General features: G+C 43.0%; 1 protein-coding gene and 1 long non-coding RNA gene across 3 annotated transcripts; one reads left to right on the top strand and one right to left on the bottom strand.

Annotated features, from left to right (window-relative positions):
- Window positions 1–1,905: 1,905 nt before the first annotated feature.
- Window positions 1,906–21,956, bottom strand: LOC308583898 (uncharacterized protein). 2 transcript variants are annotated; one of them, XR_014006474.1, is made up of 5 exons: window positions 21,527–21,956; window positions 19,288–19,314; window positions 14,241–19,151; window positions 4,113–4,231; window positions 1,906–2,770 (listed from the first exon to the last, which is right to left on the bottom strand). XR_014006474.1 is itself a non-coding variant. In XM_081188294.1 (5 exons), the coding sequence occupies exons 1-5, from the start codon at window positions 21,590–21,592 to the stop codon at window positions 2,522–2,524; spliced, it is 582 nt and encodes a 193-aa protein (XP_081044420.1). In that variant the 5' UTR covers window positions 21,593–21,956; the 3' UTR covers window positions 1,906–2,521. The 2 variants fall into 2 exon arrangements, 1 of the variants encoding a protein (XP_081044420.1); XM_081188294.1 differs by having other exon boundaries at window positions 14,241–14,361.
- On the top strand, window positions 6,652–7,552 carry LOC308582954. The gene is made up of 2 exons (XR_014005970.1): window positions 6,652–6,910; window positions 7,233–7,552. It is a non-coding gene; the product is annotated as an uncharacterized lncRNA (long non-coding RNA).
- Window positions 21,957–22,502: the final 546 nt, after the last annotated feature.

The raw sequence follows: 22,502 nt of genomic DNA, 5'->3' as shown, positions 1-22,502 counted from the left end.
GCCAAAGGATGCAAAAGTCTTTAAAATATATATAATTCTATGTTTCATTTTTTTTCTCTCTCTCTCCTTTCCTCCCACTCTCTCTTTCTGCAAAAGCACAGCTAGTGAGAGATGCTTCTGTCTTCCCTTTTGCTCTATATGAACAGCTTCATAGATAAGATTAAGGTAAGCCATATATACTCAAGGCTAAAACTTTTACTTGAAATTCATCCCCGGTGGGACTTACTTCCAAGTAAGGACTTTGCTTACGGTTACACCTTAATCTTTAATAAAGCCGCAGGTTATGTAGGGTATGCTAGCCTATCCATGTTGCCCAGCAGATAACATCCGGCATGTAAGGGTATGGTAAAGGACTCCTGGATTGTTAAATCCAGTCAAAAGCAACTATGGGGTTGCAGCGCTCATCTCGCTTTCAGGCCGAGGGAGTCGGTGTTTGTCCACAGGCAGCTTTCTGGGTCATGTGGCCAGCATGACTAAACCACTTCTGCCGCAACGGAACACCATGACAGAAACCAGAGTACATGGAAATGCCATTTACTTTCCACTGCCGCAGTACCTATTTATCTACTTGCACTGGCGTGCTCAAACTGCTAGGTTGGCAGGAGCTGGGACAGAGCAATGGGAGCTCACTCATTCACGGGGATTTGAACCACCGACCTTCTGATCAGCAGGCCCAAGTGGCTCAATGGTTTAGACCACAGCGTCACCTGAGTCCCTGCCTGGCATGTAGGGATAGATGGGTTTGGCTGGATTTGTGGTGATCATACACCAGTGTGAGAGCCAGTGACCCAGTTCAGCTGAAATGCTAAGCCAAACTATGGCTTAGTGCAAGTGAGCAACTGTGCAGGTTCTCAGCTGCATGCTAGAATAACACAGATGTGAGTAGTAGCATTCTTAGCGGTAGACCTGTCTGTAAGGGTTGTGCATCACTGTGGGTGTTTAATGTACACTTGACGGCTGGCAACTGAGTGCATGAATTCAGCCTACTGGAAAGCCCAAAGTGATGTGAGGTAACACAGAAGAGCTCTCCATAGAACTTAGTTGTCAAATATAAAGTGTATACACGTGTAAAGGTAAAGGACCCCTGGACAGTTAAGTCCAGTCAAAGGCGACTATGGGGTTGTGGTGCTCATCTCCCTTTTGGGCCAAGGGAGCCGGCATTTGTCCACAGACAGTTTTCTGGATCATGTGGCCAGCATGACTAAACTGCTTCTGGTGCAACGGAACACCGTGATGGAAACCAGAGTATACATAAACACCATTTACCTTCCTGCGGTACCTATTTATCTACTTGCGCTGGCATGCTTTCGAACTGCTAGGTTGGCAGGAGCTGGGACAGAGCAATGGGAGCTCACCCCGTCGCGCGGATTCAAACTGCCGACCTTCTGATCAGCAAGCCCAAGAGGCTCAGTGGTTTAGACCATAGCACCACCTGTGTCTACACATGTGTAGGAATAAGCAAACAACTGTGAAGCAGTCCTAAATCTTATTGACTTCAACAGAACTTTCTTTCAGATCAGGGTTGGTTGGTGATGACTGCAGCATCGAGTGATGACTTGCATGGGTTAGTAGGGGCATCACAAACCTTTCCTGTATTCTTTACTCCAACATCTTTTTTCTTTCTTTGCAGATAAATAAAAGCTATTTTTTAAAGAGAGAGAGAAAGGAATCCTTTATTAATGCCGGCTCCTTTGTTCTTCCTCTGTAGCTTCCAAGGCTCCCAAGGCTAAGTTAGACCGTTGCTCTGACCTAGCAAGTCTTTGTGGATCTGAAAGCACATATGATCATTGTATGCCCAAAGAATGGAGACAGAGGTGGCAGACTTACACAGCAGCAATGGCATATTTATTTATTTAATCAAATTCAGTATTAGAAGCAACAACTGTATAAAAGCAAACAAAATAACAGCAGACTGTTATCAAATCGACGCAGCCTAATGTACTATCAGATTAATAAAGCTTTAGAGCAAAATTTTATTGAATCAAGCATAACATGACCTATATTGGAAGCTGAAGGAATTATGGTGATTATATTGAGATTATGGCAGAAAGCAGCTTGGCTGCATTATTAAAACTGGAATGAAGCAGCTTTAGCTACAAAATGCAATACTAAGTAGCCAAGGACAGAAGCAAATTATACTAAAGAAAAGGGAAGGAGGACTTTTTCCTCCCACTGCATGCTGCCTCTTCTGCCAACAATCCCCATTTAACTGTTGATGAGAGTATGGAAAAACAGTGAGATGCTCTAGTCCAGGCATCCCCAACCTTCAGTCCTCCAGATGTTTTGGACTACAATGCCCATCACCCCTGACCACTGGTCCTGTTACCTAGGGATCATGGGAGTTGTAGGCCAGAACATCTGGAGGGCCGCAGGTTGGGGATGCCTGCTCCAGCTAGTCTTTTTCAGGAACATAGGAAGACACCTTATACTGAGCCAGACTCTTTGGTCCATCAACTGCAGTACTGTCTACACTGATTGGCAGCTGCACTCCAGGGGTTCAGACAGGAACCTTTCCCCACCCCTACCTGAAGATGCCAGGGACTGGACCAAAGACCACCTGGATGCAAAGCAAATGCTCTCTTGTGAGATGCAGCCCTTCCCACATACAAGGAATAAGTACAAGGCTACTTTGAGGGATGATTTTTTCCTGATCTAGTGGAAATAAAATATGTGACAGCAGAAGAAGAATCAATATAGTTATTAAGATGAATGGGATAGAAACTTTCTGGGAGATGACGGTCCATGGCCACGTCCTGTCCTCTTTTAATCCCTGTAGGAAGCAAACAGAAGTGGGAAGTGTTTGTGCTGGCACCCTCCTTCCTTCAAGCTCATTTCAAGGGGCTGGGCACAAGGTTGGCCCACCTGAGCAGAAGGACGAGGTGGGCACCTTCTCTGCTCCAAGTGCAAAAGCCTGCCAGGTATTCTAGATCAACCTAGAACATTTTTGCATTTAGCACCCATGTGTCAAGTTAGCTTAACTGCTGCTATTTCTAACAAGACAAACAACCATATCAATAATAATCTTAATAAGTCTGATGTGGAAGCTTCCATCCTCTTACTCCCAAGGGTCTCCAGAGCACCAGGGACTCTTCTACCTTTGGAAAACACCCGGTGAACTCTTCTGAGATCTGCTTATTTAAGCAGCCTCGCTTCCCTGTTAATTTCTCTGTCATCTGGAGTGCAAGCAGACTCTTCCTTCCTCCAGTTAACTTTCCCCTACTTGCCACTAGAGTGGTTGGCAACAGAACTGGTGCTTTTTCCTTCCTCCTACATTGTGTGCCAAGTCACTGTGACAAGGTTTTCCCATGGCCTACCCTGATGTTTGGAAAGATGGAGGGCACAAGGAGAAGGGGACGACAGAGGACGAGATGGTTGGACAGTGTTCTCGAAGCTACCAGCATGAGTTTGACCAAACTGTGGGAGGCAGTGGAAGACAGGAGTGCCTGGCGTGCTCTGGTCCATGGGGTCACGAAGAGTCGGACACGACTAAATGACTAAATAACAACAACAAGCTCTTTACTCGTCTTTTGTTTCTTACTATTTCTCCTTCCTTGGTCCTTCTCTGCCAGCCACCACACCTTTATCCTCTGATTGGCTGAGTATCTCCCCTTCTCTGGTGAGGCCACCCTGCCCAGTTTGTTTTGATCACTCCCAGAGATCGCCTCCAGAGATGCTGCTGCCCCAGATTTTATTGTTTTGTTAATTTAATTGCACTCCTTGCTCATATTATGTGCTGTAGCCCACTCTGGCATCTATATACATGAAGGCATGGGTCATAAATGTAAATAGGAAGGAACGAAGGAAGGAACAAAGGAAGGAAGATGATAGATAGATAGGTCATAGGTAGATGATAGATGGATGATAGATGATATAGAGATGATAGATAGATAGATAGATAGATAGATAGATAGATAGATAGATAGATAGATGATAGATAGGTAGAGATGATAGATAGAGATGATAGATAGAGATGATAGAGTTTGCTATGGGGCACTCATAGGAAGCCAAGAGAGGCAGATTATTCAGACCTGTTAATCAGACCAAAGACTGTCCAATTTGTTACTTTTCTTTTCTCACCAGTTACCAATAAATAGTTCAATAAACTGTCCTACCTTCAACAACTGCCTGTGTGTCTTCCTTGGGGAACTTTGCTCAGCACTGTTCACGCTTCTGCTGTCATGCAAAGTAGAATGGAAAAATATTCTCTCTTGAGCATGATGCAACCCACAAGCTGATGGAGACAATGGAAACTAAATAATAGGCAATTAACTATAAAGGGGGAGCACACCACACCCGGTCCAATTCTCAAGGAAGGTATGTAATACATAATAATAATAATAATTTTTTATTTATATCCTGCCCTTCCTGGTTCAGAAAACCGGGCTCAGGGCGGCTAACAAAAATTTAAAACACTTAATTGTAATACAACATAGAGACATTACAATTAAGTGTAATTCCCTCCGAGCTGCGGAGGGAATCGGCTCAACCGAGGACGGGTCTTTGCCGCGCCGGCGACGCGGGGACCCTTAAAAACTGCAGGCGCGGAAGCCTGCGGACTGAAGACTCGGCGGGTGCCTTAAGCGCCCCCCCGATCCACGAAGAGCCTTTTTAAAGACTGCGGAGAGGATACGGAGGGTGGCGTGGCACTGAGAGTCGATCGCTACCTCGGTGGAGTGAAGCCGCGAGCCATGACCAGAGAGCGCTGACTTCCTTCCTTGAAATTTGGACTGAAAAGAAAGAACCCGTGAGTAAGACGGAATTGGATTTTAAAAAACATTACCCTGAATTGGAGACGACCGGGGTGTGTGCTAAAAGGAAGTCCGCACCCCCCCCTTGCAGACGATCTAAGCAACGACAAAGTGCTAAGCTGGAGAGCCTACCCTTGGAGGGGTGAGTTAAAAAATACACTAACTTCCAAGATTAAGTTAAAAGAAATTTTGAGTTGGAGAGTGGAGACTGGGAAGCCTTCTTTTTGCTTTAAACAACCCCCCCTCCCGGGCCCGGGAGCGTCCTGTCTCTGTGCCTGTGTAAGAGCTGCGGAGTTTGACAGCTGTCAAAGCTGTCAAGCGGGCAGTTTAGAGTGGGAAAATTGCTATTTAAGATCCCTCTGGACTAAGATGAGTTACAATTGAACCAAAATTGTTGGAAACAAAGTAATAAAAATAAGTTAAAGGATTATTGGAGAAAAGACTAATAAGTAACCAGATTCCCCCTAGGGGGAATTCTGTGAAACTACAATGGATACAATGGCTGTGGATGGAAAGTTACTAGTGGAAATCGAAAGGATGTTTCAATTGGTGGGAACTCTACAAGAGCAGAGCTTAGCTATGAATAAACAACTTATGACCTTGACTTCTGGAACAGGCAGCTCTGCTGTATGTATTGAGGACCTGAATGAGAAAGAATCCACAGCTGAATGGGAACTGATATCTGAAGAGGTGGAAGAGACTAAACAAGAAAAAGAGAAAGTAAAGCTGGGAAGTAATAACCAAAAGCCGACATCTGTGGAATACAAGCAAGGAGATTTTTGGATTACATCTATCACAAGTCTGCGAAAGATGAAGAAGAAGAAGGAGGAGGCCCCGGGAGTTTATGGAACACAGGAACTTAAAATAAAGAAATATGATTGGGGCCTCCATCCTGACTTTGACTTTGAAGATGCAGGATTTGTGGAAATTTTTCAGCAGTGGCTATCAAATGTCCTTGTGGGAAGAGAATATGGTTTGATGGCGAAAGAACTCTTTCCAGATTTGACGACCGACATAAAGGACTACCAACAAGACCGGCGGAGAGGGACTGAAAGAGACTTGAAAGCCTCGGACGTGAGGAACCCAGGCTGAGAATCTTGACTTTGGATTTTTATGGGGAAGGGACAAAAACCGGGGATGGGAGGGAGGGAAGAAGAGAACCTTAAAAACACTCAAGACCTTTAGGTTTAGTTAATATGACTTTTAATTAAGACAAAATGAGAAATCGACGGAAGAGAACTTGAGTCCAACTTAGGAAAAATCTATATTTTGTTTATAAAAAAGGTAATAAGATGGTTAAGAGGAGAAACACCAAATTGCTGACACAATCTTGGGAATTGGGATGCACGAGGGGGGGTGGGGGGAAGTCTGGGAATAGGGTTAGGAAACTAGGTTTTTCAGAATTTATACATGTTCTTGTCTTCTGTCTTTTTTGTGTGTGTTTTGTCTTTATAAAAGTGGAAAAACCAATAAAAATTTATTTTAAAAAAAATGTAATACAACATAGAAGGAGCAGTCACTCGCATCTACCTGCAAGTGGTGAAACCTTGAATAATATGCCTGCCATGGGGGCTGCTTCACACATCACCTTGAAAAATTCCCAGACATAGTCTACAAATAAATAAAACAGTGTGCATTCTTCTACTAATGTGATGTTGCTGCAGATGTGCCATGCAGTAGCTGCTATCATGTGTCATCATCATACACTTAAAACCCAGCTCTTGATTTCTGTCTCTTGGGCACATTCTAGTGTGCCCATTGGAATTGGAATGTAGAACAGGGCCAGCCCTAACAATAGGCAAGATGAGGTGACTGCCTCAGACAGCAGGTGCTGGCAGGGAGTAGAGTGGCACAACAACCCAAATGGATCAAGTGGCCTAACGGCTTTTGAAAATGCAAGGAAACAATAGGATTTAAATATAAATGTATTGCGGGCTTATAAGTGCTCTGTCTCCAACCAACCACACCCTTTCTGCTCGGTGGCAGGAAAACATTGTGGCAAATGAAGCATGAGATGAGATATGTCTTCTCACAGTAGGAAAATAATAGCATAAAATCTGCTGCATTGACGGGCTGACTGAATCATTGCCACACCCAGGGGTCAGAGACAGAGAGAGAGATAAAATATTGTATCCTGATCTGATGCCAAGCAAGTAAGAATGGTAAGTTGGTTTATATCATAAACATGAGAAATTACTTTAGCTTTTATGAGCTGAATAAATTCTTTTGAAGACGTCCTATCCAGCGCCTTGAAGATGCAAAATTGTTCCCTTCCCCTTTATATATTATAATGACAGGCTGGATAGGGACAATGTTGTAAGCTGTTTTCCTCCAGATAGGACTCAAATCAAATTTTCCTTTGAACATTTTCCTTTGTCAACGCAAGAAATCAGTTTTGAAAATCCCTTCAATTTAAAAAGTGTTTTGGTAAGTTTTTGATCTTTTAGGAGCAGGTGACGCTTTTTTATGAATTCTTTCCAGCAGCAGATGGCATGATGGGGCAGCGGTACTTCCCAGTCATGTTGCTGCTGCTGCTTACAGGGAGATCGAAGGAGAGGAGTGAAGTCCTGGTGAGGCTGATGCAGTGCAAATGCACCACTTTAGTCAATCGGGTGTTTCTGCCTGTGCTTTTGCACCGTCCAGAGGTCAAGTGAGAACAGGCCCCTCCATGAACAACAACAACAACAACAATTCATTATTTATGCCCCGCCCATCTGGAGGGGCTTCCCCAGCCACTCTGGGCGGCTTCCAACAAAATAATAAAATATAGTAATGCATCAAACATTAAAAGCTTCCCTAAACAATGCTGCCTTCAGATGTCTTCTAAAAGTCTGGTAGTTGTTGCTCTCTTTGACATCTGGTGGGAGGGCGTTCCACGGGGCGGGCGCCACTACCGAGAAGGCCCTCTGCCTGGTTCCCTGTAACTTGGCTTCTCACAGTGAGGGAACTGCCAGAAGGCCCTCGGCGCTGGACCTCAGTCTCTAGGTTGAACGATGGGGGTGGAGACACTCCTTCAGATATACTGGACCGAGGCCCTTTTGGGCTTTGAAGGTCAGCACCAACACTTTGAATTGTGCTTGGAAACACCTCTGCTACTGGTTCATTCTGTGGCATGGCTCTGTAATGTTTAAAGACCACTAGTGGTACATGTGGCAGGACAGAACTAGAGTGCTCCGTTCCAACACCAGCTTCACTGCTGCTTATCTAGATGGGATGGGAGGAGAATTGGTGGAACTGCTGAATTGGCACCAGGGATGGACCTTGTCCCTGCCCACCCCTGAACAGGTCAACAGCAGCTATGGTGGGTATATGCCACACCGCACCCACAATAATGTGGGTGAAACTAACTACACAACATGTTAGCAGGAAATTGTCAGTGATTTCAGCTGTATCTGGGTGTGTGTGAGGAAGAACTGCAGGTCCACTCCCAGGGACCAAACTCTCCAGCATGTCATCTTCTCATGTTTCTGAGCCCTCCATGAGATGGAAGTCAAAGTTCTGAAGCAGAGGGGCTCTTCCACTCTCAAAGGATCCCCATGCAATATCGCACCCTGATTTTTCCCAGGTTCCACACACAGGGAGTCTCCATGAGTTCTAGCTGCTCTCTGCGCCAGAAGGTGACCCTCCAACTCATGGAGGGATGAGGATAAATATGAGAAGATGACACAGTGAAGGCAGCTGAGGTTTTCAGTGTTTATTGCTATGCTGTGGGATGCACCACAGCTGAAGTGACTCCCCTGCGGTGGCAGACTTTGGACTCTCGAATTTTAGCAGCACCCTGTGCAATGCTAAAATTTGGCGTCCTCTGCAGCATGGATCCCAGTGCCGCCACACCCATTGCACAACCATAAAACCACCTTTGCTCCCATACTATGACATTTTAGAAAATACTTGCATCACTGGGAAGCTCAAAGCCCCCGGATGTAAATAGCTTTGGATCTGGGCCTATATTTATTTGCAATCTGGAAGAACAGCTGGGCTTTGTTTTGTTCTTACTAGGAAAATAGATTAAGAGAGGACACATGTAAACAATCTGGACCATTTCTTCCTTGTTGTTTGCCAAATATGGTTGCTCACGTCCCATTTTTTCCCAAACAATGAGAAATTTCAGTTCAGGCAGGGTCAGCATGAGCTGGGTTGGGTTTCCTTTGGAAGAAAAAACACTGGAGAATGATGGCATTTTTAGAACCGCAGCACTGTAGCGTTGGAAGAGACGCCAGGGGTCATCTAGTCCAACTCCCTGCAATGTATCCAAGACCAGTGGCGTAGCGTGGGGGGTGCAGGGGGGGCCGGCCGCACCGGGCGCAACATCTGGGGGTTAGGGTTAGGGGGCACAAATCCACGGGTTAGGGGGCGCAAATTACTTGCCTTGCCCCGGGTGCTGACAACCCACGCTACACCACTGTCCAAGACGGATGGCTATGAACCTTGATTGAAGGGGAGTCCACACCCTCCCTAGGGAGTCTGTTCTACTGTCAAACTGCTCTTACCATCAGACAGTTCCTCTTGATGTTTAGTCGGAAGCTCCTTCCTTGCAACTTGAATCCAATTCCATAACATTGTGTAATCCAGTATGAAAAACCATGTTACTGTGTATCCATATTGTACATCGCTACTGAGCATGGGCAGGAGTAGTGTATGCTACAAAGTATCTAAAAAACCTAATAAAATTGTTCCCATTAAGTACTCACCAATGATCTGTCCAATCATGACATGACAGATTTGGAATTGGATCCTGGAGGGTTTCTTTTTAAAACTGATATTGGATAACCTCCTCCCGTGGGCAGAAATGCAAAGCTTTGTGAGTTGCTTAGTCACAACCTGTCTCCTTAGCTTCTAAATGTGAAAGGCGTGAAGTGGGGAGTCTAAAATATGGAAATCTCCATCCAGTGAGGTCAAGAGCAAGGGAAAAAAATATGGCATGTGTGTGTGGGCGTGCACATGTAGACAGACAGCCAAAAGGTGTGTGTGTGTGTGTGTGTGTGTGTGTGTGTGTGTGTGTAGGCAGAGGCACAAAAACCATGTGGGGTTTTTCATATTCTTGTGCAAGATAGAAACAGTGGAATTTTTTAAACTAGCTTTGGTGATCAAATCATATATTCTATTCCACGCTGAAATGATGAGCTGATGCTGGTTTCAGAAGAACTATAAATAAAACTGAAGCACTTTAAATACACAACATCACATGGTTGTGACTGAGGCTGGCTATTATGTGTGTGCATGGAGGGAGGGGAACTGCTGGCATCAACTAAACTTGAGAAATATGAAAGAGGAAATGTGTGCTGTGTCAATGAGAACTATGCTCAAAACTGAAGGGTGACAGAGCTTCCAAATTTCCTCCCAAACAATCCACCATTCCCAAATTTATTTATTTATTGTATGAATAAGAGTGTTGGGCCTGGGAGATCTGGTCCCTAATCTCATTTTAGTCCTAGACATTCTGCTGGATTTTCGCTGCTCTTCTCCTGGGTCCCTGCCAACCCCGGGCAGAGAGAAAACACACACATGTGTGCAAGCTGTTTTTCTGTGGGACTCTAGGTGAAAGTAAAACCCTGTAAAATTAAAATGGCTCTTCTTGAATTTGCATGATTTTACACGGGGCTCCCCCTTCCCAAACCACCATCAAATTTAAGCTGCACTGGTAGACTGCATAACAGAAATCATAAAGTCAGTGCTTGCTAGAATTTTAAAAAAATCGTGGAAGGCACAGATTCTCATGGATCTTCCTGATTTATTTATTTTTTACATTGGATGACAACAAAACCACCAAATACAAGTGATTCTGGTTCTGAGGGGATCCTTTGTAAACTTATTAGGACTCTTAAGGACTCGTGCTTCAGGTTCATGTTTTTGTGCTGTGGCAATGCTGGAGAGAGAGATTTACAATTAAGGCAAGGAAGACAGATGTGATCTGTGATTTGATGCCAGTTGAGGAGAGATGGGAAGAGGGGTCTATGATAAATATATGCAGTTTTGACTGGATTGATTGGCTGCTACTCATTTACATGTTCTCTCTCTCTTTCTCTCTTTCTCCTGTTGTATCCAACATTCTGTCCTCCCATCTGAGCCTTGAAAAGCAGATAAAGCTAAAAGAGGAAGCGAAAGACAGTGGTGCTCATCTTCTACCTTATGTGCTTTCTGAGGCTCATATTAGCAGTTCAGGTGCCAAAGGGAGCCTTGGACAGCGCCTAAAACTAAAAGGAGAACCGGGAAATGGTGCTGCTTTCTCAGCTTCCTTCTTCAGCTCTGTGTACTTCCATACCATCCAACATTTCTCCAATTAAAATAGTCTCGTCCCATCCCATAATCATAATTTTACTACAGTGGTACCTCGGGTTAAGTACTTAATTCATTCCGGAGGTCCATTCTTAACCTGAAACTGTTCTTAACCTGAAGCACCACTTTAGCTAATGGGGCCTCCTGCTGCTGCTGCACGATTTCTGTTCTCAAGCTGAAGCAAAGTTCTTAACCTGAGGTACTATTTCTGGATTAGCGGAGTCTGTAACCTGAAGCGTATGTAACCCGAGGTACCACTGTATTTATACCCCACACATCTTACTGGGTTGCCCCAGCCACTCCTGGCAGCTTCCAACATATATAAAACATAATAAAATATTGGACATTAAAAAAAAAAACTTCAGTGTACAGGATTGCCTTCAGACAGTTCAGGGGTTGGATAATTCCATATCCTCCAACATTTCTCCAATGAAAATAGGGACGTCCTAAGGAAAAGCGGGACATTCCAGGGTCAAAACAGAAACTGGGACAGATTCTCTAAATCAGGGATGTCCCTCATAAATAGGGACACTTGGAGGGTCTGTACAGTGGTACCTCAGGTTACAGACACTTCAGGTTACAGACTCCGCTAACCCAGAAATAGTACCTTGGGTTAAGAACTTTGCTTCAGGATGAGAACAGAAATCGGGCTCCGGTGGCGTGGCAGCAGCGGGAGGCCCCATTAGCTAAAGTGGTACCTCAGGTTAAGAACGGTTTCCGGTTAAGAATGGACCTCCAGAACGAATTAAGTTCTTAACCTGAGGTAGCACTGTACTTCCCATGGGGAGGAAGTTAACTTCCTTCATCACCACCACAGGATGAGGGGGCAGGGGTAGCTGAGAGGCTTTGTGGGTGCCTGAAGAAATCCTCCAGGGTGCCATTGTGCCCATGGGTGCCACACAGGCAATCCCAAGCTTAGTCTAATATGATCTCCACGTTCTTCTCATATTATTCCTTATCCCTTTGCTGTTATGTTCCTTGACAAATGATCTGAAGGTTGCACAAATTACATTATGCATGATATGTCACTATATGCAAGAATTCTTGTTTTGTGTTGTTTATTCTGGGCTCAAAATTCTGAAGTCTCTTTTTTAAAAATAAAATAAAAAAGATCAAACTTAGGCTGCAAAAATGTTGTTTTATACTGCTCTTTGTTTTTATGTACTTTTCTTTTATCATCCTCACCCTGAGGCTCAAACTACATGCTAATCACAGTTTGGTGTAACTTTCCTCCAGAGATTTACACAAAATAATCTCACTCAGCTGGGAGTAGAGGTAGAGTGTGGAGAGATAAATAGTAGGTTTTTTTTTTACTATTACTACTAATGCTACTGTGGTTATTTATTTATTCTTAAAATGCCTTATACCAAGACAAACCTCACGGTAACTTACAGAAAATAAGCATACTGAATTCGAAACAGGAACAATGCAACATTAAAAAGCATCTTACCCCACAAATATTTATAGCTCAAGACAACAGCTCATCTCGGTCTCAGCCCAGTATACCTGAAGGAGCATCTACACCCCCATTGTTCAGCCCAGACACTGAGGTCCAGCTCTGAGGGCCTTCTGGCAGTTCTCGCCCCATGAGAAGTGAGGTTACAGAGAACCATGCAGAGGTAGTGGCGCCCGGCCTGTGGAACACCCACTCATCAGATGTCAAGGAAATAAACAACTATCTGACTTTTAGAATAATAATAATTATTTTAGAAGACATCTGAAGGCAGCTCTGTTTAGAGAAGTTTTTAATGTTTGAAATTGTATTCTGTTTTTAATGTTCTGTCGAAATCCACCCAGAGTGGCTGGGGAAACCCAGCCAGATGGGTGGGTTGAAATGAATTATTATTATTATTATTATTATTATTATTATTATTATTATTATTATTATTATTACTGCTACTACTACTACTACAATGTTCAGCAGAAAAAGTAATTTTAAAAACCCAACAGCTACATCAAATACTGTGAAATGCCTGGGAGTATGAAAAGATGTTAAGGTTGGTGCAAGATGGACTTGAAGGAAAAGAGACCACTGCCCAGAAGCCACTAATCTTTATTTTGTCACCACCTTCCAATCATCTCTTGAGGGAGCATTCAGATGCTTCACCCTTTCTTCTTTTCTACTTCAAAATCACCTTCTCCTTGATGCAGCTTTTCATATGATACGCAAAACCAATTTTACCCTGTTCAGGAATCAGTGGTTGTGCGAGTTCCTCCCGCCCTGTCTGAAGCATAGTCCAGATCCATATTTAATACTTCACAAAGTACGAGGCCTTTAATGCTTAGGTTCACTTGTTGCTCAGAGTGTATTTAAACAAACAGAAGGGTTTCCTTTTGAAGCAGCAAGGGGAAAAGGTGAACTGGCTTTTATATTTAATACGAGCATTTTTGTGCTTTTCTGTTCTCTTTATAAAATTTCTTTCATATTACTTGAGCTCTTGCTTCTGAAGCTGTTCATATCAGAGAAGGAACTGTTTTGCAAAAATCAATGTGCCACCCTCATTTAAAAAAAAAAAATTGAAAGGGGGGGAAAGCAATGGTTTTGCTATGGTAAAATTAATCACTTGTCAGGAAACCCAAAGTTGCCATGTGAAGCTGGCTTCCCTTGACTTCCCATAATCATTCCTATAATAATTGGCTTCCCTTTTGGGCTTTGAAGGATAGCTTTTCAATGCAACACTACATCACCGATGATTTATGCTTGTCTTTAAAGTAAGGGCACTGTAGGGGCAAATAATAGTTAAGCTTCTGTAGAGATAAAAATAGATACCACTTAATTGCGAGAACTTTTCTCAGCCACTTTATGAAAAATTAAGGAGCGAGGAGACAATACTGAATCATTTTAATCAGCCACGCTTAAGGCGCTCATGTGCCAAACTGCCATGGCAACTCACATTAAATAGGTATGTGCATTAGCCCCTGGGTAACTGTAAACTACCCTAGATTTTAAAAAGAAAGAAAAAGAACATTCTGGTAGAAATGTCAGTGATGTGCAGCAGCAGTCTGGGGTTTTGTCAGCCATGGGCACACTGGCAGAGACATGCTGGAGCTAAGCATGCTTTTGCTAAACAGACAGGACATCTTTTTGACTTCTCCAATGCCAGGCCCCAAGGCATCAGAGTCCTGGCTTTTTCTGTGCATTGTTGCACATGCACACACTTCTTGCACCAGGATGATGCATGACATAAGATGCACCCGCTCTCTGGATAGACTTACATAAAATCTGCTGCTGTTGCTGCTGCATGGATGGATGGATGGATGGAAGGGATGGGATGTCTGAATCATCCACACACCTGATGGGGCTCAAGCTCAGGGGGGAAGATAAAATGATGTACCACTGTTATGCCAAGCAAATAAAAATGTTATAAGTGAGTTTCTATCAAAAGCAGGAGAAACCACTTTAGCTTTTATGAGCTGAAAAATTCTACTGAAGTGGTTTGATCCAGTTCCGTGAAGAAGCATGTTGTGTATTTTTTCCTGTGCATCTTAACTAGTCTCTGGGAGAGGAGCTAATGCAAGGATTCAACCGGGTTTCTTTGCCCACTTGCCAGTTTCTGTCTTGATGGTCAGCACCACTGTCTGAAGACATATGTCAGGTTCAGACAACTGTGTCATATGAAATGAATGTCATACCCAATGAAGCCATTTTGGTAGCTCCACTCAGGAGAGTTCAGGAAAGCTGGCTTTTCTGGAGTGTTGCTGTTTCATTGCCTCGTAACGTTGTGGTTTTAATTTTTAAAAGAAATAGAATATTTTAATTAATCAATGTAATAAATATCCTTTGGTCATTTGAACACTGTCAGCTTGCATCTCCCCTGGAGATTCATGCCGCTGTCTGCAGGTTCCGGCATGGATTTCACACTCTCTATTCTTGGGCATTCAATTCCCACAATAAATAATCAATCGCACAGAGCAGGGAAGGCACATCTGCTCCTACATTGTCTATGTGTCCAGGAAGCCTCTGTCTGCAAAGTGGAGCCTTATCCATGCACCTGTGATTTAGAACCTTGTGCAATTAGAGCACTAGAGGGGAGTCTCTACACTTGAAGAGTGCACCTGTTTTAGAGGTTGTGCCTGGATGATGGAGGAAAATATCACCTTTGCACAGAAGGCTAGTTCCTGCACCCTCACACACCCCTCTCTATCCTCCATCTAGGCAAGCAAAGGTCCCAATCAGAGTTCAAAGATACATCCCAACCTGGCAGGAACACTCAAGGAGGGGGCGAAGCAAGGTTGGTGTGGGCTGTGGCCTGAGAGTGTCAGGCACCAGACAGAGATGCCTGGAGGACCACATTGGGCCCTCAGTCCTGAGGGTTCCCATCCATGGGCCAAAGGAACAAGAGTCGCCAGCTGCTATTCAGCTGACAACACTGCCCTTAAAAAAAAAATGATCTCCCCTCTTCTTTGTAAGCCTGATGAGCATGAGACTCTTAATCTCAGGGTTGTGGGTTCAAGCCCCACATTGGGTCAAAGATTCCTTCATCGCAGGGGGTTGGACTAGATGACCCTCGTGGTCCCTTCCAACTCTACGATTCTATGAAATTCTATGAAAGATAGTAAATAAATGAATGAATGCTGTTCGGCAGCTTTCGAAGCTGTAGTTACAGAGAGGCAAAAGGCACCAAAGCCTGACATCACTTCCTTAACGGGTAAAAATTCATCCAAGTTCCCAAAAGAAATTACAAGGATTAAAAAAAAAATCTAATTCAAAATCAGTTTCTTAACTAATTTCCCAATATACACTGTCATACATATTCCTGCATTTGTTTTAGTGTCATATCATTTAAGCTACCAGAGAGGCCAGCACAACTAGGTCAAAGCTCTCAAAATGTATATACATTTCCTTTTATGTCAGAATAAAAGATTCTGAAATAAATGTCTGGAATAAGGTGGGGAGGGAGAAAGAGCGAGAGGAAGAGATATTATTATTAAAGTAATGATGGAATGGCCCTCTCCTTGGCCTTAGCGCAAGAAAAGCTAATCACATCTCTTAGGAGCTAAGGTATCTAGCATTCCTCAAAAGAGCAAATAAGAGAAGCTGGGGGAAACCAATTACAGCTAGCAAATTATTTTACAACGTCCATTCCACAATGGTTTTGAAGTGTCAAACCAGGACTTATTTTAAACGGGAGATGGACAGATTTTGCTGTTAGAATTGATGGGGTGATTTAGGCTGCCTGACCCAAATCTACATTTCTTATTGCAGGGTCCAAATAAAATGTTGACCCAAAGGCTTCATGTTTTCTTCAGAATGAGGAACAGTGGAGACTGGTGTCATTATGATATATGGTTTATTTACACATACATACAACCTGAGCCTGCAGTAGAGGGGTTCACAACATTAATACCCCAAGAGGCTCTTGCTTTTCCCATAGCCACAGCCTTGGATTCCAACAGAAATTAAGCATAGCTCTGGATTTCTGCCCAGCCTGCAGCCTGCCTTCCAGCTTCTAACTAACCATTATCTTTCTACCAGAGAGTCCTGGGAAGGTCCACCCATTTGTTACCTAGCACGGATTCATTTCCTTTGTTACCTTAATGGCCCATACTTAGAGGTTGCTTGGGAAATAGGAAAGCTCTTCTGTTCATAAAGCTGTAATTTCAAATTGTTTCAGTTTTTGCTTACTAGGAATCTGTAGCCTCCATAATCTTGTTCCTACACTTGACTACCTTGGGGGGGGGGGGAATCCTGTGTGTTGGTACTCACCAATATCCTATGTATGCTCATTTTTTCCTGTGCAAGGATAAATATTAACGATAGGATGAACTCCCACGTCCTGGTGAGCTGTGACAATCTCTCAGGCCCCTCCAGGGCTTCGGCTTCCCTGCTCTTCTGATCAGGTATGGCTCCTGCAAGGATGACTACTCATATCCCAGTATGCTAAAAAATGTCCCTGACACAAAGTAATTCCTATTTTACATCATGAACAAGTAGGTTTTTTTAAAGAGGCTTTGATAGAAAACCAAGCCATCTTATGGTCCTCTAAGATGAGGGCTTAATATTGTTAATGTGCTGTACAAAAATTGCAAATGAGTCATTGGCCGTAGGGACTCCCACCCCCTTTTTTTAACTTATCGGATTTCCCAAAAAAAGAGTAAATCTGAATAAAAAAGGCGGGGGCGGGGAGAGAACTGACTGGCATTTTGATGCCAACAACATTGTGTGGATGCTGCAAAACATCTGACAATAAGCGTCTATCTGGAAGCACCTTCATAGCAGTAGCTGGATAACTGTCATTCATGTTGATTGACATTGCCAACATTCGGAATGGAATTGTGAGGCGTGAATTAATTTTCAGATTTCCATATTGACTGTTACAGATTTACTGGAGTGCGTATTCATGTTTCTTTAATTATAACAGTAAAAAGGGGGGACTTGGGAGCTCTTCCAATAAACAGGACCTTGATCCCTACTGGTTACAGCAACCCACTGTGAAAGCTCTCTGCCGATGTTGTTCACAGCCCTTCTGCTACTACGACGGATGGTGGTAAAGCAGCTTGTCTGGCTTAATATATCAATTTCTCCAGCTCACAAGACTGAGCTGTATAGGAAATCAAACATAACACACACATTTTTAAAACCCAAGATTGGGCACCAACGCCAGTATGGCTCAGAAGCAAGTTTTTGTGCTTGTGCAAGCATCGCTCGGCAGGCCAGGTACCTAAAACCACAAGCTTTGTAGACTTTGTGTGAAGTTGTTCTTTAACATTCTCCTTTATCTCAACGATGTTCTCGCTAACTGCCATATGAAATATACAACTATGCAGTAAGGTGGGGAGTAATGTAAGTAGGCAGCAGCCAAATCCTTAAAAAAAAAAAAAGGAGCACACATAAGAGGAGAAAAATCTTCTTACTGCCCTCTTCAGCAAGCCAAAGGACAATCGCCAACTCAATTTAGGCACTAGTGTTTACTAGACATCTGGCTTTGTGCACAGATGCAAGTTTATATTCATTTATCTAATCAGCCCAGCTGAATTTCGTCAGAAACCCGAGCTCATTTTGCCTTACGGATCTGACCTACTTTTGCACGAGCCGATTGTGACAGTGTAGTTGCAGTAAAGGTAGCTGCAGGTATCATATTGCTGCCTCTGTTCCTTTCTCACCAACAGATACCAGCAAAACTGATTTGTTATAAAGGCATTGGGCAGTGCTCAATGCTAGTCGTACTCAGAGTAGACTCACTAAAGTTAGGATTCATTCATTCATTTCAATGGGTCTACTCTGACTTAGTTGACTACAACCCACTCTTTTCCTCCTATTACTTTATTAGTGAGAAGAGTCTATTCTTGACAAAAAACTCCATGGGCTATCCCAGTTTAAAGATAACACTAGAGAAAATGCCCTGATCCAATTGGTTGAAAGTGATATTTTCCATCCCATTGTTTCCAAAATCATTCAATTAAACCCAGTTGTCACCTGGATTCAAACATATTTGTTCATGACGTTTCTACTTTGGAGTTACAGATAACCCTAAATCTTTTCCACCTTTCTATGAATTTAAATTTGATACTATGGGGTTTGCAGGATGTGTGCGTGCTGGCTGTGCACTTATTTAGAGAGGTCAGACCTCAGTAATCCATGCCCAAGTCAAATCTAGGTGAAACTAGTAAAATGCTGTTTTGTAGGGCTACCTTTGAAGACAGTTTGGAAACTGGTGCATAATGTTTCTGGTCATCTGTTATACGGGCATTCTGCACCAATTTAATCATTAAGGTCCTAAATGATTTGGGACTGAGTTATTTGAAGCACAACCTGCATATATATGAGCCTGGTTGTCTGGGCACTGAGATGGGCTTTGGAAGCCTCGCTCATGAGACCTCCAGTCGGTTTGCTTTGGCTGATGACCACTAGAGACATGTGCATCATCCTAACACCAAAAGTGGCATACACATACTTTCATAAATAAATAAGTGAGCCAGACATACTTAATGACAAGCAAGAATGCTGGTCTCAGTTTCCATTGAAAAGCAATGTCACTGAAATTAATGTGAATTACTGCCATGTAATGGTAGCTAGCTATCCAGTAAGTTCTTATGGTACAGAAAGCAATAAATTTAATGACAAGGATTTTCAGTATGTTCTGGATTTGTACCTGAAAACCACATAGGAGTGAGCAGCATACCTACCTATAAGTAAGAAAGGAATAAAAGTGAGATAAAAGATTTGCAACTGTTGAAAATCAAGTCAAAATCTGGGATTTCAATTAAAACTATTTTTGACCAAGATGTCCTACATTTTGGAAACAGCATTTCAACTATTTACCTGTTTTGTAGGTAACTGGCAGCACAACTGAAAATAATGGATAGAAAGGAAATCAGTCTCAAAATATTTTGAACCATAACAATTATGAAAAATATGTCAGGGGAAACTTTGTGAGGCCAGAGGCAAAAGATAGTTATTTGCAGTCTTATTTAACTAATGTCTTTGGACTCAGAGTTTTTCCAAGATAGGGAATTAGTCTCAGGGAGCCTTCAAGAGAAGGGCAACTTTATCACATGGAGGTTGTTCTAAGACCAATTCTGGTCTTTAAAAACTAGTATTCTTCAGATTGTTTATCAATCTCTCCTCATTTTCACACTAATTTGGTAATGGTTCTGCAACCAGAAAATCATTTCTAATGACTTTCAGATCTTCCACCTGTGGCCTTCCCAAGGGCTTGCAGAAGGATAGGTATCTATTAATCCAGTGTCAACCAAGGACTGCAGATTAAGTACTTGGAAGGTCCCCTAAGAGGTAATTAAAAACACAATTTTCCCACAGTTTGAAGGGATTGTGTGAAAGAGATCTCTCCACAGAGTGCAGCTGAGCCAGCAGAAGACAGAATAAACAACTGTAATGCTCAGGGCATACAGGACTTGCCTGTAACGGAAAATCAGAAATAAAATGTGATTGGAAAAAATTATCAGTCCAGAGTATAAAATTAGTGAAAGAAGTATCTAATTCATTGTGTGGGACTAGATGCAAACACACCAAGTAACAAGGGGGCATAAAAGAATGGACATAGATTATGTAGATACAGATTGGATATCCCATCTGCCAACCTTCCTGCGACACAACAAATGTGGCTGAAAGTACATTAATTGTGACAACACAGAACTAGGAGACAGAGTACCTGGGGCAATTCCTCATGGTTGGCAACCTTCAACTTTTGGGAAAAATTTAATCCAACCATTAACTACTAGCATGCTACTTTATCTCCATCCTCCAACCTTATTTGCTTGGCTCAGTTCTGATGGCCCTTCAAACCATGGGAATGTGCCACAGACTCACATAATCTTCTCTGCTCTTGCACACTGATTGGCTCCTCCATTTTCTGGTTGATTTAACCATAGTTTGCCGTGATGTTTGAATCAGGCAGTTGGTTAGCTCTAATCTCCAAGCCACGGTCTTAAATCCTGATTTGGAGGTCAGTTTGTCCAATTTGGATGTATGTCAGGGACTGGCAGGATGCTGACAAGTGTGCACTGGGGGAAGGGGGCTGGAGTCTGACTCAGGAGAGGGGGGCAGTGATTTGTGGGAACTGTACCGGCCAGGAGGCAAGAACCAGAGGCAGGGGAAGCTACAGAGCTGGAGGGTGGAGCACAGGATGGGCTGGAAGAAGAGGAGGAAGAGGTCAGGCAAGTGAAGGAGCTGGGTGCTTCCCCTGCACCACTGTTTCCCAGAACCAGGAGGGGATTGAAGAGGGATAAGCAGAAAAAGCTTCCATGCAGATGTAGTCTCCAGCTATGAGTGCAGCCTGTTGTGGGGAGGTACATAAACTGGTGGAGGAGGGGCTCCCTGTTACTACTCCTTAGAGTGTGGATCTGGGAACAGCTGCCTAGGTGCTAGACTGGTGTGCATGGGTATTCGGAGCCATAGAAACTACTGTGCTATCTTTGACAACAAAGAGTTATCTGCCGTGTGCATTCCTTTGGCTGGGGAGCATCCTTGACTATGTACCACAACTATGTTTAGAGGGAAACAAGAAATGCCAGTAAACAGCACACTGTCCAGAGGGAAAGAATGCACTTCAAATGTGCTTTAAAGGTATTGTGTGTACCTTTACTCGGTACATCACTCACAGTGTGATTCTATGCATCTTTACACAATAGCAAGCCATACAGTGTTCAGTATGTTTCCTGCTTCCTCTGGACTTCAGTCAGAGTTCCAAGTGATACTGTTATGAATTTGGGGGACATGCTTGTAGGCTGTACGACAAGACCCTTCTAATCCCAGCAAGTGTTAAAATATAAGCCAGGCTATCTTCCTGCTTTGGGGCGATTGCCTGGGTGATGGGCCATTAAGGGAAACAAAGGAAAGGGGCTCTGTGCAAGGTGGCAAATGGGTGGAATAGTTAAAAAGACAGAGGCAGAGTTGAGGGCAGAGTTTTTGGTAATGTGAGCTAGAAGCAAAGCAGGAAGCTGGAGAGAGGATCAGAGCAACACACTTCCCATGGTCATGAAAATATATCTGCCTTTTAATTAGCATGCCACAATCTGCTACCTGAATGGCGTAACTTTACCTGGCCTACTTTGATCCTACGTGTTCTTTCAGGCAGCATCTCTTCACAAGCCCAGCAGAAATCCATCTACAAAGATGCTCGCTATAAATCCCCACCCACCCCACTTCTAGCAGCAATGATAATGATGACAGTACTTTTAATTGCTTGTCCCTCCATTTATAACCCTATGGAATTTAGGGCTGTACTAGATTTACATTGTGAAGCAGTAATCCGATCTCTGTCATGTTCCTTATTAAAACAACTCAACACTACCACACACACATATCCAAAATCTGCAAACTTTTACAAACATGGTACCCTGCATGTGTGTAGCCAAAAATTATTCAAAAGCATTCCTCAATTAATTGAGGTTTTGCTCCCCACTCCCCACAAAAGCCTGCCCCTTTTGAGGTGGTGATTTTTACTCACAATCTCCCAAAAACTTTTTTTGGGGGCCCCTAACATAATCCTGAGTAAAGATAAATGATAGAGGGTAAGGATTTGCTGAAAGGACTTTTAAACGGGAATACAAAAGGGGAGGTGTGAGGAGGTCAAGAAATAAGGAAACGAGCTGGAAGATTATTGAAATGGATTTTATTCTAAATTTCTTTTTTTTTTTCTATTTAGCTACTATCTTCTCTTTCTTGTCTAGATATCTTTTCTATGTGATTTTTTCTTCTTTCTTTCTTTTTAGGTTGTTTTTTTTAAATTCTTCTTATATTGTAAATTTATGATTTTTGTAAACCCTATTGTGCAAACCTATGTTTTGTGTAAACTTATGTTTTATGTTAAACCTTAATAAATATTTTACAAAAATCCCGGCTACGTTCATGGTTCTCTATATTCTTTTTCTCCTATTCCCTGGCGGCGGAGGCCTGTTTCCCTAGTTTAGGACGTTCCGGACACCCATGGCCATGCTTAATTTTTAATCCTTGCCGTATTTTTGTATACTAAAGCAAGTGGCTTCGCGTAAGGAAACTGTGAAGCAGGAAAGTCT

This window comes from Podarcis bocagei, assembly GCF_964188305.1.
Source record: "Podarcis bocagei genome assembly, chromosome: 3".
In the NCBI taxonomy this organism is placed as follows: domain Eukaryota; kingdom Metazoa; phylum Chordata; class Lepidosauria; order Squamata; family Lacertidae; genus Podarcis; species Podarcis bocagei.
The sequence above is the reverse complement of the archived record's forward strand: the minus strand, read 5'-3'. Positions and strand labels throughout refer to the sequence as shown.